General features: G+C 34.9%; 2 protein-coding genes across 2 annotated transcripts; one reads left to right on the forward strand and one right to left on the reverse strand.

The window, feature by feature from the left end:
* On the reverse strand, positions 1–1,988 carry LOC140021397 (putative late blight resistance protein homolog R1B-17). The gene is made up of 2 exons (XM_072072164.1): positions 605–1,988; positions 1–341 (listed from the first exon to the last, which is right to left on the reverse strand). The coding sequence occupies exons 1-2, from the start codon at positions 1,986–1,988 to the stop codon at positions 1–3; spliced, it is 1,725 nt and encodes a 574-aa protein (XP_071928265.1).
* A 2,807-nt stretch (positions 1,989–4,795) lies between these two features.
* LOC113719584 (quinolinate phosphoribosyltransferase [decarboxylating] 1a) lies at positions 4,796–8,903 on the forward strand. Its single transcript, XM_027244811.2, has 10 exons — positions 4,796–4,991; positions 5,161–5,303; positions 6,135–6,268; positions 6,517–6,580; positions 6,675–6,757; positions 7,258–7,341; positions 7,428–7,580; positions 7,670–7,846; positions 8,278–8,345; positions 8,609–8,903. The coding sequence occupies exons 1-10, from the start codon at positions 4,933–4,935 to the stop codon at positions 8,703–8,705; spliced, it is 1,062 nt and encodes a 353-aa protein (XP_027100612.1). The 5' UTR covers positions 4,796–4,932; the 3' UTR covers positions 8,706–8,903.
* Positions 8,904–19,154: the final 10,251 nt, after the last annotated feature.

Raw genomic sequence — 19,154 nt, forward strand, 5'->3', positions numbered from 1 at the left:
CTAGATATCATCTATAACAACAAGGTATCTCTGTCGCAATAAACTTTTCCTGATTAGATCTGTTAAATCTTCATCACTCATATCATATAGATCTACATCTTCAACTGAAGTAATGCAGTTGACAATGTCAAGCAACAAGTCCCTACTTCTGTATGTTTCAAAAACAAGACACCATGCAAGTTTATGAAAGTGCAATTGAACCGAAGGATCATTGTATGCTATCCTCGCAAGTGTTGTCTTACCTACTCCAGGCATGCCGACTATGGAGACAATCGAAAGCTCATTTGATCCTCTTTTGAGTAGATTAATAACTGCATCTGCCTCATTATTGAAGCCCAAAACTTCATAAGATCCAAAACTATAAGTTCTTGATGATAATGGGATTCGATTGATGCTTGTCTCAGCGCTAGAAGTAGAACTTCTGCTGCTTGATGTGTGCTCCTCTCTTTTAACCTTTTTTCAACTGTAGTTTTGATAACTTTGATTCCTTTTAGGACGTCAGAAAGACATATCAAATGATACCAAATAGGCCTATCCACAATTGAACACGAGCGAATGACACCTTCTGCTCGGTAGGCCACATCAATAGTCTACGCCTAAAAACCATTTAGCTCCTGACTCTTATGCTCGTTCTGCAAATCCATTATATCCTTATGCATAGGAGAAAGGGAATGAAGTTCCCTATGGATTGCTGCAACTTTATGTTTTGCAACAAGGATAAAATTGGCAGCATTGCTTTTCATCATTTCCTCCAGATTTATCAAAAGGGAATGAACAAATCCCCTTCCATCAGTCTTGGGACAATTAGACGCAGATGACTTTGGCATCCGAACATGATGCTTTTTGGCCTGAATCATTATCTTGAGAATCTTTTCCAGGAACCAAGGAATAAAAGAATTGTCTCTCAGGAAGATGAGATTTGCTAACTTACTGATGGCTGCTTCAATTTTTCTCAAGAACGCCTTTCTCCTGACTGCTTCAATTGGTTTCAAGAACACAGTTCTCCGGGCTGCTCCGCTCTGTGATTCCTTCGATGCATCCATGAGGAATGAAATCAAGAAAATCAGCCCATCACGAACGGCTACAATGTCATCACTCTCGACACAATCCACAAGATTTTCCAAGGGTAGAAATCCAACAAATCTTGCAATGATGTCATCCACTAGAAGGGCATCGCCTCGCGATATCTTTGAAGATTTAAGGAGACCAAGATACATCTGTACATCACTTGGAGTGGACGACATTATCTCTTGTACTCTAGGAGAAAGCATAGCATTCATCCAATGAGCCATGTTTTGATCAGTAGAATCCACCTCCACCCAATACAGAAGTGACAAGTAGGTAGCAGTTTTAGTCCCAGCATGAAACATTGTCAAGAAATCTTCAAGTTCGTCATATGATCTCCCACGTCTTTTTATGGTGAAGTCAAGGAAATCTCTAGTGAACTTTAACTTCTCTGCAAGGGCTTCCATTTGCTTCTTCACATCAGGGACAATGTTCTCGCCGGTGCCAACTGATAACAGTCTCTCCAAATTCACAAGGATGGAATCCGTGAATTCAAGGATCTCCTCATTTGTGTAACTAAGCTTTGATTTTGAGTTCAAAGAGTGATTAACTACAACACCAGAACAAATATTTCTTACCTCTGGCTTGAAGCCCTTAACAATTTGTAGCAAATTAGACACCAAAGTTTGCCAGTCTTCGATATCTAGTCCAAAGCTTGCAAAAAAACCAGCTTGATATAATTCAGAGTTTGCTGCTTCTAGTGTAGCTTGAGCTCTTTTCAGCTCAATAGACTCATCCCTCATGGTTTCTTGATCATCAGCGGCCGTGAAGGTTTCCAAGCAGCAAAAGAACATTTTAACAAATTTTAATTCCAGCAGAAGACTCTTGATTTGATTCTCCATATTAGTAGAAGTCAAGCGGGATAGAGCCAGCAGCTTTGAGAGCTGTTCAATAGCAGAATCAACACAAGTATGAACCACCATTCTTGTTTTTTGTTCTTCTTTCAGCCCCAAAAATTTCAATACAGATAGTTACACTTTTGTTGAGAAATTATGCAGAGACGACTGTGTGGAAATACTACAGATAAGGTGATGGCAAAGTTGTTATGCAATAACGTGCGTCTCAATATACCATATGCCCAATAATTGCTGGGGTTCGCCTTGACTCATGATTTGAAAGGCTTGAAGCTTTTTATCTTGTTTATAGGATAGGAGAGGCTGTGTAAAGAAAGACTTTGACTACGAGAAAAAAGTAATTGCCGACAACTTTGAGAGTTTAAGGCCAAAAATATAGTGCTACTAGTTATTAAAGTTAGGGAAAATGGCCATTTTAGTCCTTAAACTATTGCACTTATGCCAATTTCATCCCTCAATGTTGTTTTAGCCTAATTTAAGCCTTTAACTTAAATTTGGTGTCCAATTAGATCCTTTCATGGTGGTGCAACCAATAAAAATCTCTCCGGCATAACATCACCGCCCAACTATGGGCAATCTAGGAACTACAAAGTCAGGGCGAATGTTAGATACAAGAATAATGGATTTCCATTAAAAGGGGAAAAAACAAAATTTTCACTAACTTGAGGAAGAAAACAGAAATTGTCAAAAAGAACCTGCAAAAATGTCTTCTCCACCAAAGCATTTCCCCACCGAATCATATGTATTCTCTTCTTAACAAAAAATCTTCATCCATTACTGCCATTAATCATCAACAAAAACTTTTCCTTAAGCATCACTGCCTTCTCTTGTTTTACATTTCTTTCTCAAATTCCATCGCCTTCTCACAAAGTTGGCAAAAATCAGAAAATTGATGAAGTTTCAATACATAGAATCCATGGAATTTAATTCTCAAGGCTTCCAAACCCATGGAAGTCTCTAGGGAGATCAGAGATGAGACTTTTCTGTTGTCTCCCCAGAACCATGACCAGTCTCATCATAAAAAACATTGAGAAATTTGTTCAAGTCCTTTATCTACCCTCCAGTAAATAGAGGTTCAAAAACTTCAAATGCCTCTAGCGCAATTTTGAGGGTTGCAGACCAGGAGACCATGGTGGTTCATGCCACTGACATTCTCTCAAGCATTTCATCTAACACTTTTGGGCCCCTTCAACATATGCAATCTTGAATACATATTGAGCAAAAAAAAATGTTCACAAAAATATTCATAAAATGAGCTGCTTTGACGACACGCACACGGGCTTTTTTCCCAACAAAGGAATCCAATGAAATTAACAATGCAGCAACATTGGTAGAGAACTTATGGGAGTTAAAAGAGAAAATTGGGATGTCTCATTTGTAGAAATATTGACAGATTGAGAGAGGAGTCTTAGCTGCTTAGGTAAAATTAGCTACTGATTTGAGAGTTCCAAGAGAACCTCTTTGTTTCAAAAGTTCACTGAAGAAGATTAGTGAGGGAGTTGGCGATGACTCGTTGACCGGTGATAAATGGCGATGGAAAATTTTTATTTTTCCCCAATTTAGTGTAAAATTTGTATTCTACCCCATTTGATAGAAAGTTTTCAGACTTCTTTGTTTTAGCATAGGGCATGACTTGTATTTCCTTTCTTGTCCTTGATTAGGTAGTGACTTTTGTGTTGGAAAAAGTTTAGTGGGCGGCGCCGCTGTAAAAGGATCTAATTAGATAAGAAATTTAAGTTAAAGGATTAAATTAGGCTAAAATAACATTGAGGGATGAAATTGACATAAGTGAAATAGTTTAAGGACTAAAGTGGCGATTTTCCCTTAAAGTTACAAAAGACGGAAACTATGAGAGTTTAAAGCCAAAAAAAATGGGCCCCTCGGGCGCAGGTTGACTGGCTATGGGATAACCTCATCAGGCCCAGGTCATGTGGTCGATTCTGATTCTTCTACCGTCTCGAATCTCTTGAGGGGCGGGGACGGGGCACAGTGAAATTAGTTGAGTCGAAGGCTCGGATACCCACTGTATTGACAAAAAAAAAAAAAAAAGCCAAAAAAATAGTGCTACTAGTTAAAGTTTAAAGATGAGTTCCTGATTAGCTTTAGAGATTATTTCAAAAACCTCAATAAAGGTTTGTAACGGTATCACTTAGCACCTCTGAAGTTTATAATAATCACTTGCCTTCTTTAGTTTTAACCTATTTATTATAACGTTATTATCAACTCACTGTAAAATATATTATTAAAAAACTTATTTGTGGATAGAGAATATATTTTGATTTCTACTATTATCCTTTTCTTGTGAATCATTTTGTTTTTATAGCAAACCTAATTAATTCCTTGGCTTTTAAAAACTTAGCTGATATGGTTTGTTAATTAGGAATTACAAGGTTGAAAAGCCTATTAATAATTTTTTGTGTTTCATTAGTTTGCACAAGAAATATAATAAAATTTTGAAATTCTAGATAATTTAGAAAACTCATAGAAGTTATTCGAAAATTCTACAATAATGCAACTTTGCACCTTGAAAACGCCTCAAATATTTCAGAATATGTAAGCAAGAAACATGAGACTAGAAAATCAAAAGAGTAAAAGGGAAAATAAATTCTCACAATAGATTAATGTTTGATGCTGTTGATAGTACTTTTATAGATAATCTAAAACCTTAATGGATTTGTTTGCAAAGAGATTGTCAATCACTTATCTTGAGGATTTCTTTGATAATTTTGTACAATTATAAGGCAAAAATCGTTTTTTTTTTTATTTTATAATCATAACCTATTAATCGTCTTTTATTAGAGAGTATGACTTGACCCACATTTGCAAATATCATAATCCGACCCATGTTACGGCAGGAATTTGAGAATATGCCGAAAGACAATAGTCAGGCGAGCCCAAAAAGGAGCTTTCTTGAAATGATAAACAGTTAAAACTCTCCTAATTTGGTGCACTAATTTGCGCACTTCTCACTGGAATCTTAACAAGAATTCCCCTAAGATACACCAAATCTCAAATGCTTAAAGCTTTTTCTTTTCCTTCGTTAGTTTACCCTCCATCAGTACTAGCTCCAAGGTAATGTTTTCCCCCTACCTTTCAATTCCTTCCACAGAAGGAAAGTTTTTTTTTTTTTTTGGCTTTGTTTTCCATTTTAAATTCGTGGGTTTTGTTTGTTTGTGATAGAAATTTTGTGGGCTTGTCTTTTGGTTAAGAATTGTCTCATAGGCGATGAAAAGATTTGCAGGTATGTCGTAAAAATGTCAGCAATAGCTACCAAGAATACAGGAATTGCAGCTGAATCGTTAGGAGTCAAGCCTCCTGCACATCCCACTTATGATTTGAAGGGAGTTATCGAACTTGCCCTATCTGAAGATGCTGGTGACCTAGGTGATTTAATTTTATTGACCTCTTATGTTAATTCATTTTCAATCTTTTAGTCCAATTGTATAGATTAGGCACATGGAAATAACGTTGGATTTTAATGTTTATGCCCTTTTTTAGACTTTTGGACTTGATAATATCAAGTGCTGCAATATGCTCTGTAGCTCAAGTTTTAGTTGATTTGGCATAGAGATTGTGGTAAAAAGCTGGAGTCTTTATGGCATAAAGAACTCAATTTTTTTTTAATTTTAGAGCCTGTTCAGTATTAATTTCTGGGATATCATCATGAGCAGTTTGTAGAAGATTGATAAAAAAGGAAAATCATGCGCAAATTTTACGGGCCTTCAGTATGCATTGGGGCTTTAAGCTATAACTATCGACTCCAAAGCCATATCCAGCATTTAAGGAATAAGTTGAAACTATCATGACAAGCAGAAAGTAATAAAAACTCTTGAATAAACAGTGAAAGGAAAGCAAGGCAGGAAGCTCACACACAGTGTAGCAATCTGAATAGTTTTGGTAGTGATAACTTTTATAATTAGATTCAACTAAGGAAAATGTATTGGTTTTAGGCTGATGCGTAGAATTTGGAGGGAAGCAAGTGAACATTAAAGCTATTTGTTTGGAGGTAAACAAGCAGTATAATTTTGATGACCTCAACTCAGGATTTAATACATCTCAATTGTTCTTATTGGGCATAATAGTCCTTACTCTTCAGAGTATAATCTGGGTGATATTCATTTACTTGTATTTCATGGCAATTCTAATTGTAAAGTGTTGCATTAAAAATTTTCATGGTTAAACTCATGAGGCTGTGTTGTGTCATTCCAAATTTAGGGGATGTGACTTGTAAGGCAACAATTCCAGTGGATATGGAAGTAGAAGCTCATTTTCTGGCAAAGGAGGATGGTATTATAGCTGGAATTGCCCTTGCTGAAATGGTATTCAATGAGGTTGACCCCACCCTGAAGGTATCGACACGTGTTACATTAAGTTTTGCCTTGGTTTGGCTGGTTGAAGTGATAAAATCAGGAAGTTCATATGTATTAGGTTTTGTTTAGCCTCAATCTATTACGCCTAAGCATTAATAATCTACAAGGCTACAGCTTTACATACATGGAAGTATGGTGGTTTATGATATTTGCTATGAAATGAAATTTTTGGTTTGGGAAATTAATTCATGTATAAAATTTTATTCTCATTTGCCTTTTGATATTAGGTGGATTGGTCCAGAAAGGATGGTGACAAAATCCATAAAGGCCTTCAATTTGGCAAAGTACATGGTAATGAAATCTGAGTTTCTTATCCTTGAGTGGAACAACTATGTTAGCCATTTGAATTAACTTTTCTTGTCTTCCCCTTGTCTACATATTTCAGGGAGGGCTCACAGCATTGTTGTAGCTGAAAGGGTTGTACTAAATTTTATGCAGAGGATGAGTGGAATAGCAACCCTAACTAAGGTATTTTACTTTGTGGTGGTTTAAATAATACTGGAATGTTGATGACAAGAATTAGCAGTTTTTGCCTTTTGTTGTTGTTCTTGGGTCAATTCAAATTTGATGCATGTGGATTCATACCAATAACTGAAGAATGCCTTAAGGGTTAGATGATTCTGAGCTATGCCAAGACTATCTTCTAAGACATAAGTATTATGCGTTATCAGATGGAGTTAATACGAGTAAATATGTTCAAATTTAAGTGTCGATTACATGTTATACATAATTCTTTTTGTATTTCTAGTTGTTCAACCATACTGGCTAATTAGTGTGAAAGGCTGAGTCCATAGTTATTCCAGTGAAGAGCTTTGCTGCCAGTGGCTGCTGCTCATTTGTTGTTGGAAAATTTTGTTTAGAATATTTTGAAAATGATGATGGCGGCTGCTGTAACAGTATGAGAAGTGCTTTTCTTTTTTTTCTTTTTTTTTTGGTGATTGGATTTGATATTATCTGACACCTTGTAGGCCATGGCAGATGCTGCACACCCTGCATATATTTTAGAGACAAGAAAGACAGCTCCAGGTTTACGTTTGGTGGATAAATGGGCGGTGTAGATCACTTCTCTTCCTCTATGCTTTTGCCATACATCACATTTTTGCATGAGTTTTTTCTGACCTCCATCTCACCTTTACAGGTATTGATAGGTGGTGGCCAGAATCACCGAATGGGTTTATTTGACATGGTGATGATAAAAGACAATCACATATCCATTGCTGGTGGGGTCCCTAATGCTCTAAAATCTGTTGACCAGTACTTGGCAAGTAATAATATTCAAATGGGAGTTGAGGTGATATTCCTTCACTTTTAATTGAAATATAAGACAATGAAATTGTGTCATATGCTCTAAATGAATGAAGGATTGCTTTTTGCTTAAAGGTTGAAACTAGGACACTTGAAGAGGTGAATGAGGCGTTGGATTATGCTTCTCAGTCAAAGACATCCTTGACTAGGATAATGCTGGATAACATGGTTGTCCCTCTACCTCATGGGGATATAGATGTAACCATGCTCAAAGAGGCTGTTGAGCTCATTAGCGGAAGATTTGAGACTGAGGTACTTTTATCCCTGAACTTGATTATCTAGTTTTGACTATTCAATGTCCAGTCTACTTTTTGGTGGGTGTGTCTCTAGATTTGCTAAAATCTACTTGCAGAAGTTCAATTTCCTTTGGTGAAAAGCCTCTACTAAAAACTTTCCTGCTTGAGGGAAGCAGAGAAACAAGTTTCATTTTTCAAGGGGTTGACATGTTGTTGAGGGTAACCCTTTTTAGTTGTTGGTACAGCGTGATCCTTCATTATGTCGTCTGAAATCAATATTCTGGCTTGCTTTTGTATCATATAGTGGAGGAAAATGTTACGAATTCTCAAGTATCTTTTAGGATACCTGAAGACAATGTTTTACTTATGCCATGGATTTTCGATCACTATTGTCATATCTTTTGCTGCGAAGAACCATGTAAAGTTTATTGGCTTGATGATTGGCAGGCATCTGGGAATGTGACTCTTGAGACTGTACACAAGATTGGACAAACTGGCGTAATGTATATTTCTAGGTAATTCTCAGCTCTTAAGAGTTTAGCTCATTCATTTCAAAGTTAGCTGAATGCCAAAGGATCAAAAAACACGTCGGACGGTAGACAGACCTGTGCAAATTTCTTCATTATGGACATGTACTTGGGTTTCATCTCAGCTGTTTCATGGGGTGGAAAAAAGTAGAATGCTTTGGAGGCTTTTAATCTTTTGATCTTCTTTTTCCTCTACTAAATAAACCAACTTAACATCTGATGGATAACTTGTAATTTGTTTATATCTGCAGTGGTGCACTAACACATTCTGTGAAAGCACTCGACATTTCCCTGAAGATCGATACAGAGCTTGCGCTTGAAGTAAGCCGGCGTACAAAACGAGGATGAGAATGCTTGCAGTTTTTTATTTATTTTTGGTTTACAAGTTCAGTAACTAAAGTTCTGGGGACGACGGATTGCAATATTCCCAGGCTGAGTCATATTTTGTTGTAGCGTAACATACATCATCAGGTTAGATTATAAAACATTGTCGTAGAATTGTTCCAATGTGAACTCTTCTGTGTTAAATCTAACTGCACTTGCTCATACTTGATTCTTGGCAACAAAAAATGGCTTTGCATCCTCGCAAGTTTGATACGAGTATGAGAGGGAAAAACTTGTGTTGCGATCAGGGAATCCTAGCAACTCACAAGAGGAGTAAGGCCTTTAAAGGATTATCGTATGTTTCTGCTAATCAGTTGGTCAATTATCATGAAATTGGCACTCTTTTTTACTTACTAGGATTCCTACAACTCAGTTCAACATATTCATTGGCTCATTAGGTGTGGTTATGGTTTACTAAATGAAGCCTGGACATGGGAATCACTGCTCAATACTAACTAGCAGTTTGTACTGGTTCTCTGTAAAGAATGGCTCAGATTGTAAAGAATCTTGTAAAGTAAATGCATCAGAACATGCAAAGCAGGCTCATGGATGAGCCCAATTTGAGAAATGAGATGCCAGTAGGTGTCGAAAAGTGAGATTAGTCTTTAAAATCTAAAACCCCAGGACCATATAAATTAAAGATCGGTAAGTATATGCATGGTAATGTTATGTTGAATGCTTGAGCAAGTTCTGAAGTGAGCAAAAATGTTAGATACTTCCCTCAGGTACTGTACTGATTTTCATGTTTTGTAAAAGCCAGGTCATTTGGATTTTTTTGGGTAGGCAAGTAGTAAATGGCCTGGGGGTTTAATTAATAGTACAACAGATGGTGCCTAAAACATTGCATAGAAACTAAAAGCTGCATTTTTGTAGCTTTGAAATGAATGCAAGTTAATACCGGAGTCAGTTTAACTTATTTCCATCCAAGTTGCAGGCCTATGGTCATTTCTTTATTAACATGCTTCTAGCCTTCTTTATATAGGCCCAAGTCAGAGCAGGCAATTGCAGTAATAAATCCATATTGCTTCTGCTAGGAAATCTTCAACCACCAAAATTACCTGCTCAATGACCTAAAAGCTACTGTTTGACATAATTGGCAAATCTTGACTCCCTGGTTTTTACCTGCTTTCCAAAATATTGACACTGCTTAAAAACCTCTAGCACTCCACCCTCCTCCCTTTATAAGCGACTAAATGAGACCTCACTGACTGGTGGGATTCAACATTCAAAGGCCTCAAGCCGAATAATTTCTTGCTTGTTCGATCATCTCAACAGTAAAATCAAAAGGGCACAAGAATTTGGTTCCAGATGGAACCAGGAACGAAAGAATTCTCAGGGATGCTTCTGGGCTGGAACATGCCCCAAAATTTTCTATATCCACTTGGTATATAAAATTGCCAACCTTTTCTTTCAAAGTAGCTTGCTTTTTGGGCAAAAAGGAAGCAACCCATATGAATTTTCTGGTCACCAGTCCATATAGATTGTGTATGGGGAGAGGAATCTATTCGTGTTGGTGGGGAAATCGGAAATCTTGACCTGGTTCTGGACACCTCTCTCAAGTGAAAAGCCACCAGGCACTCCACCCATTTTTTAGTCGTCCTTAAGTTTCCTCTCACTTTTACGTGTTGGTGCTGCCAACATATTTCACTTTTTTAGTATTCTTTCTGGTCAAGGTAATAAAAGGTTTCGAGTTCGTGCAATGCACTCAAGCACCTAACCAACCACATTAAAGTCTTGGAATATATATATATATATATATATATATATATATATATATATATATATATATATATATATATATATATATATATATATCGAGCAGGTTAGATGTATTTATATCAAGTTTGGACTAATTAATTTAAAAATCTTTAAAAAAAATGAAAGATGATTGGAAAAATAAAACCCATTTATTTCCAATAAATTACTATTCTCTTCTTATTTTGCAGAAACAACCCAAAAAAAAAACTTGGACGTAGTAGCGCACACCATTTTTTTTTTTGGGTTGGGGGGGCAGAAGGGTGGGGAATTTGAGGATAAAAGCATGCTACATTAGACTATACCGGACAAAATAGTTGACTTGCATACAAGAATATTTATTAATTTTTGTAAGTTAGGACCTTTATTTTTAATTATTTGGATTTAAGTCAATGTGTACAAATTCCTCTACTCCCTTCTCTAAAAGGAATTTTTTTTTTTTTTTAAGGTCAAGGTGTTCACAAATTTTTACTTTTTTCTTTTCACGGGATACAGGGATTGGATCCTCTTTTGAACTAAGAGAGGCATGTATGTAGTTTTCTACTGTATTCTACCAGAATTCAAGCTAATGGTAGCAGTCAATTAGGTAGCAAATTGGTAGTTTTACTCCCGCAGGAAAACAGAGAGAAATTGGTCGGCAGATTGATAATTACACCTGAATAATTTCATGAACCTAGAAGTAGTATACAACTGTTTCTTCTTCTGCCGTAGGATACGAAAATTATTTACCTCTGAGTGATGTGAAGTTTTCAATGACGTAAATGTGTGACAAAAGAGAAGCACGGAGCATGGGTGACAGGACTTCGGATTCGACTTTTTCTTCATTTGTCACAATTTTTAGTTGAATTCTAGGTTTTTTTTTTTGACCAGATTAAAGTAACATTATCTGGATTCTAGGACTATTAACCTTTTGAATAATCATGATGTATCCTTTGTGTTCAATTCACATCTGCATATGTACAGTAGAGTTTGTTGTCATCGAATGAGTCGAATATGGAATTTAATTTTCATAGCATCTAAAATTTTCATAGAATTTTGAGGTTTCAAAAATTAGATGTCGTTAATTCTAATTCATCTGTCATCTCCTTACTTCTTAAATCACACCCCTCTCGTACTAGAAACATAATTTTTTTTAAAAAAAAAACTCGATTTTCTTTTGATTCCGAAATGAAAGAACCAAAAGAATATCTAAAATATAGATGGTGATAATTTCTTTTTTTTTTTTCTCATACTACCTTCGTAAGTCAATTTAACTTAAGATGAGTACAATTGACGAGAAAAATAATAATATTGATAATTAACACCAAAATTGTTGTTGCACTAAAATTTTGGATTGGCAGTACCATTTTTCAAATAAACAATATTAGGCATGTATATGGTTAAGGTTTAGAGTTGATGATTTAGACGTCGTGGATTTTAATCCTCCTTTCACCTTCCCATATCTCACCCTTCATCTGTTAAATTTTTTTTAATATAAAAAAGCTGTGTTTAATTTTTTTTCCCTTCTTTTTTGTTTTAGATTTTAAATGAGAACTTTTGTTCGATTCTAGATACTACCACAAGCACCTTGGTTTTGACCAATCAAAATTCCCAACAAAACTTGGATGAGGCTTAATTAGATATTCTGGGACACTAGAACATTGCTATATAATCACCATATCAGTACTAGATATTGGACAAGCGTGACAATCTAGTAATTCACTTTAGGCATTTTGCCCTTAAGATTTAATTGGAGAGTTTTGCTGCTGAAAACTACACTGCACAAAAAGAGGTTTGAACTTTGAAGAGTTTCAAATCGCAATGTTAACCTTGAAAATTACCTGTTGATTTTGATAGACAACTACACGACTTCAACTGGTTTCTATAGAAGTATTTGGAAATTGTGGAATTGCTTTCCATCACAATTCATGGGTCAATCAGCAAATCCTTTTCCTTCTTCCAAAATGAGAAGTGGGTCTGGGATGGCCATCATTTTCATACAAAAATGTTAGGCAAGAGAAAATCTCCCTCGTTTAAGAAGAATAATGGTAAAAGAAGAATCAACGAAAGCTCAATCTTAGTATAATCCACCAATTAAGTAGATTTGACAGAAAATAAATTCCAATTCATCCACAAAAAAAAAATCTAGTCTGATTCGCAAGTGAAAGAGATTTGACAGGAATAATGTTGTTTCATTCATAATAATCTCTTCTTACTTTTTTTTATAATTTTTATTTCCACTCGTTATTCCACGCAGATACCTAGACAATAAGCGTAACAATAGAATTAACCGCACATAAATTGTGGCTTTCTCGGTGGATAACCAATCAACGACGAGTCAGCTGTAATTAGTGAAATATCACCATCATTTTGACAAACAAAGAAGTAAAGAAAAAGAATTAAGTGTTGATTTTGAGGCAATTGTTATCCTAATGATCCACATAGATTGACTAAAAAAGGGGGATTAAAGTTCAAACTAGGCATGGGGCAGCCACTTTACCACCGGAAATCCATTCAGCCGCCACCCTATGACTTCATTGAAATCTATCTTTTAAAATTTTTTGTTAATGACAAACAATTTAGTATATAGTTTGGCTAAAATAATTTTGTCACTCTATTTATCAAACGGGTCTAATTTCTTCACGAGACTCACGCATTAGGGACCATAAATTAAAAATTCAGATGAAGCAAGGGAATATGTACCCAAAAAAAAAAACTGTCTATTTATTACTTGGCTACACGTGATATCGTAAATATGCATTCCCACGAGTTTTCTTTCTTCTGTTTTCTATGCTGGAATTCTTTGTAGAAGCCATCCATAATGGTAGGTGGCATGCCAACCTTAAATTTCAGTTGATGTCTACTTTTGACCTCTTTCTAGATGCGCCCTACAATAGATTGAGGAAACAAATAGTGTCCAAGTTATCCCTCAAAAATTGATTGGTTAAAAGGCTCCTAGTCTACATTGTTGTCATTATTGCTTTGTTTGTTAACGACTTTAACGAGGAGATTAAAGAAGAAAAGTGATTTTTTATTTTTTTTTTTAGTACAACATTTTCACAACCGGTCTTATACTGGGGAAAGGAAGGAGGTCGAGAGGAGAATGAAGATAGATGAAACTAAACTATTGAAAATTTGAAGAGAATTAAATTACAATATTTTAGAAAATTTCAAAGGGAAGATGTAAGTAGAGGATTTCAAACCCCTTGCCGACAAATACAATAAGGAGGGACAAAATGGCCAACTGAGAGAGAAAAGGGCATTGATCCGGAGAATAAAATATGTTTGTAGAAAGAGCTTATATGACCGATACTCAGTGGGCATGAGTTTTATAGTCTTTTAGATGTTAGTTTTGTGTAAAGTGAGGTTAAATTTGTGCGAAGCTTGCAAATGATAAATTATGTATCTCAATTAAAGTAATGCAAAGCGAAGTATTTCTATTTTTTTTTTTTTAAAAAAAAGTGTCCATTAAAGATAGAAGAAAATGAAACACCTGCTCATATTCGTTTTTTTATTTTTTTTTATTAATAAGAGACGAGTGAAATTTAAAAGACAGAAAGAGAAAAGAAGAACTACTCATATATGTATATGTATAATGTATCATTTTATTGAATATACCTTAAAATGTACACAACATCAAAAAACGACTCACGTTTTTCACTAGTATTACATTTATTGTAGGGTTTTGGTGCATGCGTGACTGATGGTTGACATTTCTCAGTGGCCATTAGGTAGACAGGCACCTTTTATTTTCTTTCGGAAAAATTATCATTTATCTTTTGAGTTTTAGTCAATTTAGTTCCTTATCTATCATTATGCCCAATTTAGCCCTTTAGCTTTATAAAAAAAAAAAAACCAATTTAGAATCTATAACAGAAATTTGGAAAATTCTAGTGTTATTAGTCGCATGCATGGCATGTGCATTGTTGAAAATGACTATTTTGGTTCATTATCTTCGAGATCGTATTTTATTTTGTCACTTGTATATCACCTCATACCAATCGTTGCGTGTGTGCCTCTGTGTGTGTGTTTTTTTCTCATTTCAAAGGTACAGATATAATATATGGAACCGACTCTATTAGAGTTTTCTAAATTTTCATTAAAAGTCATATACAGACTTTGTTTTGTGAAAATGACGACTTCAATTGGTAAAAGTACAAAATTAGATGCAGCCTTAAAGATAACGGACCAAAATGGTTACTTTTAATAGTGCATATGTCGTGCAAACAATTTACTCCGTTAGAAATTTTCAAGTTTCCGCTAGGAATCCTAAATTCATTTCTCTTAAACATAAGGGATTAAAATGGTTGCGGCGATAGATAAGGACTAAACTGGTCAAACACTCAAGGCTGAGGTCCAAAACAATCATTTTCCCTTTTCTTTTCCTTCTTTTGGATTTTTGTCACTAAGCAAAAGAAACTAGGTCTAGTATTTGCATATTTCTCTCTTTTAATAAAAGCCCTCGATCGGTTCTCGGGTGGGGTTTGGTTGGATAGTTAAGTCCCTGAATTGGCTCCAAGAGTTGTCGGCTTTTGGAGTTCAATTTGGGATTATATTTAATTAATTCAACGAAAAGTCATTTACTGGAGTTGAAAAAAAATATAAAAGCCCTCGAACCTTTTTGTCACAACTTTTTTCTGTTGTGCTAATTTCTACTCATCAGACGTATGCTACTAGGAGTTTGCCTCGTTGGATGGATTAAAAAATCCATCAATAACTATGCAATTTAGAACCCATTATCTTTTTTTTTTTAAGTATTGTGATCCAAAACCATTAACTTTGAATTAACGTCTTTTTTTTTTCCCCACAAAATGCAAAAGCGTTTGTCATGCCGCGACCAATGATGCTTTACTGCTCCAAAGAAAGGTTTCTGGAAAGCTAATATGACTTGTAATTTTTAAAAGACTATAAATAAGTCGATACCAAATTGCTTCAGCAGCAAACTTCGGCTTTACTCTCAATAGTATCACCTAAAAGTGCCCATCACAAAAGCGACAGAAGCTGAGTTTTGAAAAAATTTGGGTTTTCTAAAAAGAGAAAAACAAAAAAGAAAGCTGAAACTTCACTTCATTGAATTTATAGTTCTTATGGAAAAAAGAAAATACAGGTGAAATGTACTAGACAGAATAAAAGATACGCAGCCCACCTGACTCATCCAATGTGGAAAAGTTAGACCAGATGGTAAAAGTTTACCTTTCTAGTTGGAATTGGATTGATGCTGAGATTTACTTAATGGAAATGGTTTTTTATAAGCTTTGTTTCGTTTGTGGTTGAAATTTTAGATTCTTGGATGGGTGTTGGTGGATGTAAGATTTTCAACTTCTTGATCCACTACTATTAATTAATTTGGAAATACCAAAATCTAAAAATTGGATAAAAATAGAAAACTCTGTCCTATAGGACCATCATGTATGCATACATTGTTATAGCACAATTATATCACCAATGGGTAAAGCTCCTACAACCCAAAAAAAAAAAAAATGCAAGGACTAGGCACATGTAGCATGTTGAGTGGGAGCAACTATGCAACATTCTTTAGTAACAGTCCATATTAATCCCAAGAGATGGGTAGATTTTGGTTCACCGAAGTTTGCAAACGAATCGAGTCGCTCGCGAGCGGCTTGAATACGAGCTCGAGCTCGAGTTCAAAAATATTAAACTCGTTGGCTCGCGAGGTCGATTATATATATATTTTTTATTTTTTATCAGTTCGCGAACTCGATTATATATATTTTTGATTTTTTATTTAAATAGTAAAATTACATATATATTCATAATATTTTATTATTTATTAAGAAAAGTTATTATTTTATTTATTTTTAAAAATAAAATAAAATAATTTTATTTTTTAAAAATGAAATAATAATAATAATTTTTTTAAAGCTCGAGCTTAACATTTTAACCTTGTCGAGCTTCATAAAATTAACTGAAAGTTCGGATCGATTAGGCCAAAATTCGACTCGACTCAGCTCGTTTGCACCCCTAATTCACCAAAAAAAGGTTGTAAAGAAACTATTTATACGAATGGAATTAAGTATGTACGTACCCGTATCTACATTAATATTTAGACAAACATACACACACGAGCAAGTAATAAGTAACGTCAACAAAATCTTTTCGTTCATGACAAATTATGCACTTAGTCATATGACAAGAAAATTAAGATAAAAAAATTGTCGTGAAGAAGAAGTTCCAAATGAAACAGATTATTGTATTAGTTTATTATGCATTGAACCGTGATTTACGAAGACGTGTAAAAGTTAATTTTGGAGTTGAAAGAACCTTTTCTTGTAAAGTGACTTGACCGCTTTTACCAAAGCTAAGATCTACTCTTTTCCGCTCGTAGCTGCTACCAAAGTTGTCATCATTATGTACACTAATCAAATGCTAAATAGAGAGATTACATGAAATTCTAAAGGTTTCAGTGCAATGTTGGAATCTGCATGATCATATAGGTAATTCAATCACTACACTCGAGAAATTTATGAACTGATTAGTTGAAAATTTGTAAAAGAGACAAGATACTTAAGATAGTAGATTTCTTGCTTTGTCACATCATGGAGAAATTATAGACTTTCACTTTATCATCTAGACAAAATATCAAACACTTCCTAGTTCTTATGGGGCATTATTATTGGAAGAGTAGATGTGCATCACTTGTTCCTTGAAAAGTTTCAAGAACTTCTTAGAAGTAAGAAGTACGTAAAAAAAAAAAGAAAAAAAAGAATACTAGACTAATAATTATCATTAGTTTTATTAGAACGGGCAAACGGTGTTTACAAGATTAATTACTATTATACATTTTCTCACTTCTTTCATAAAATTCAAATCGTTAATTATTTAGGCACTAAGCAAGTCAATATGGTAACATGTTGCACTCATCAAAAGTGAATATCTTCCAATGGACATGGTTAAACCTTGCACATTCAAAGGATTTGCTTTCCATTATGTATAAAATGTTTAAGGAAAAAAAGGCGAAATGGAGACAAACAAGGAGAGGAATTAGGCAAACTTCAATAGTGGGGGAGCTTTCAATAGGATTTTAGCATTACCTTTTTGAAAGACAGTTGAAAGATACATACTTGTAGGGCCATTGATTTCTCTAATTGGACATTTGGACCAAGAGTCATCTATGAAATAGAGGAAATAGGATTCCCCAACTGTGCAAAATCGCTATCCCCACATGGACATGACTCATAAATGATGATGAAGATGGAGAAAAATACCCAAGGGGCGGCTTATCACCCTCTATTCTTGTGTGTTGCTTTTAGCGATGTAACTTTTTGATGTTTAGAGTAGTGGGCTTCATTAAGCTTTGGCTCATTATTCATAAAAAAAGACTAAATCTCTCTTTAAATTATAAGTCAAATTATAAGTTGGGGGTTCGAACCCTATCTGCAGTGTAAAAAATCTAGAAGAGGTGTTATTGCACATCTGTTTACCTGCATCTTTAGGCTCCCTGTCCCTTACACAGCAATAGAATAGATTATGTTATACAAATATTGGCAACGGTTATACAAATGTTATCGTTGTCAGAAAAAAAAAAGAAAGTAGTGGGCTTCACCTATAATGCTAAATAAGAAACTCCAAATATTTTCGGTCAAACAAAACATCAGTCACATATTGGAATTTTTATTTCATACATTGAGTTAGTTTATTAAACAAGAAGCCAAGAAAACAAAGTTAAATATGAGGGGCTGTTACTACCTGTTAGATGCAAAGAAATAAACTATCTTTCGGCACAACTTGGCTGCTTGCCACCACAATCCACATACCTTGACGCAGACGTTGTCGTCTTACCAAACCCAAAGCCTAAATAAAGCTACCAAAACTCCCTCAGCCCCATGTTTCCTTTCCTTTCCTTTTCAGCTCCTTCAATAAAATAAACACCATGGTATTGGGTGGTAGTATCCCACTTAGCAGCAGGTCCCCCCTATAGGTACATTTGTCCCACATCGGGGTTGGGGTTGGGTTTGGGTTGGGATATAAGTCCCTGGGATTGCCTCAAGAGTTGCCGGCTTTTGAGGTTAATTCTGGGATTAGGTTTATAAAACAACAAAAGTCTGATTCAGGCTGTTGAAAAAAATAAAATAAGCACCATCCTCTGCTTAGAGAATGGACCGCATCTAATCAAACACTACTATTGGCGTCATTTACATGAATCTTTCTTTTTTTCTTTGAAAAACAAAGAAGTTAAAATACAAACTTCTATTATCGGGAGAAGAGAAGAAGAGACTCGTTCCATTTGAAGATCAAGACATATCATCGGGATAATAAGCAATTTATAGCTCTCTGATAAATCGTCTACCAACTACAGCTTAGCTGACAAGTGCTATTACTTTAATAAATCAAAACTGGAACCTAAGAAATATCGCATTGATCATTTGTTAGATGTTTAGGTGTGTGCGTGGGCGGATATGCATAGGACAGTTTTTTTTTTTTTTTGAATAAATTTATGGACCGGAAAACAGATATATATATATATATGTATATATTCAAATACAAGTTGCAATAATCAAATGGCTTATTATATACTATGATAAATTTTGTTCTTTTCCTTGATGAATTCTTTGTTGATTATCATATCCAAGTACAGAAAATTTGGTGGTTGTATAAAGTTCATAACCACAAGTTTATCTACCCTTTGTTAAATTCTTAGCACAATTGAGATAGATTATT

This window comes from Coffea arabica, chromosome 11e, assembly GCF_036785885.1.
Source record: "Coffea arabica cultivar ET-39 chromosome 11e, Coffea Arabica ET-39 HiFi, whole genome shotgun sequence".
NCBI lineage: Eukaryota > Viridiplantae > Streptophyta > Magnoliopsida > Gentianales > Rubiaceae > Coffea > Coffea arabica.

Coding starts and splice junctions, on each gene's coding strand:
- LOC140021397 (XM_072072164.1), bottom strand. CDS start 1,988: ATGGTGGTTCATACTTGTGTTGATTCTGCTATTGAACAGCTCTCAAAG. Junction 342..604: donor TAAGAGTCAGGAGCTAAATG/GTTTTTAGGCGT, acceptor GATCTTATGAAG/TTTTGGGCTTCAATAATGAG.
- LOC113719584 (XM_027244811.2), top strand. CDS start 4,933: ATGCTTAAAGCTTTTTCTTTTCCTTCGTTAGTTTACCCTCCATCAGTA. Junction 4,992..5,160: donor CCATCAGTACTAGCTCCAAG/GTAATGTTTTCC, acceptor AAAGATTTGCAG/GTATGTCGTAAAAATGTCAG. Junction 7,342..7,427: donor GTTTGGTGGATAAATGGGCG/GTGTAGATCACT, acceptor TCACCTTTACAG/GTATTGATAGGTGGTGGCCA.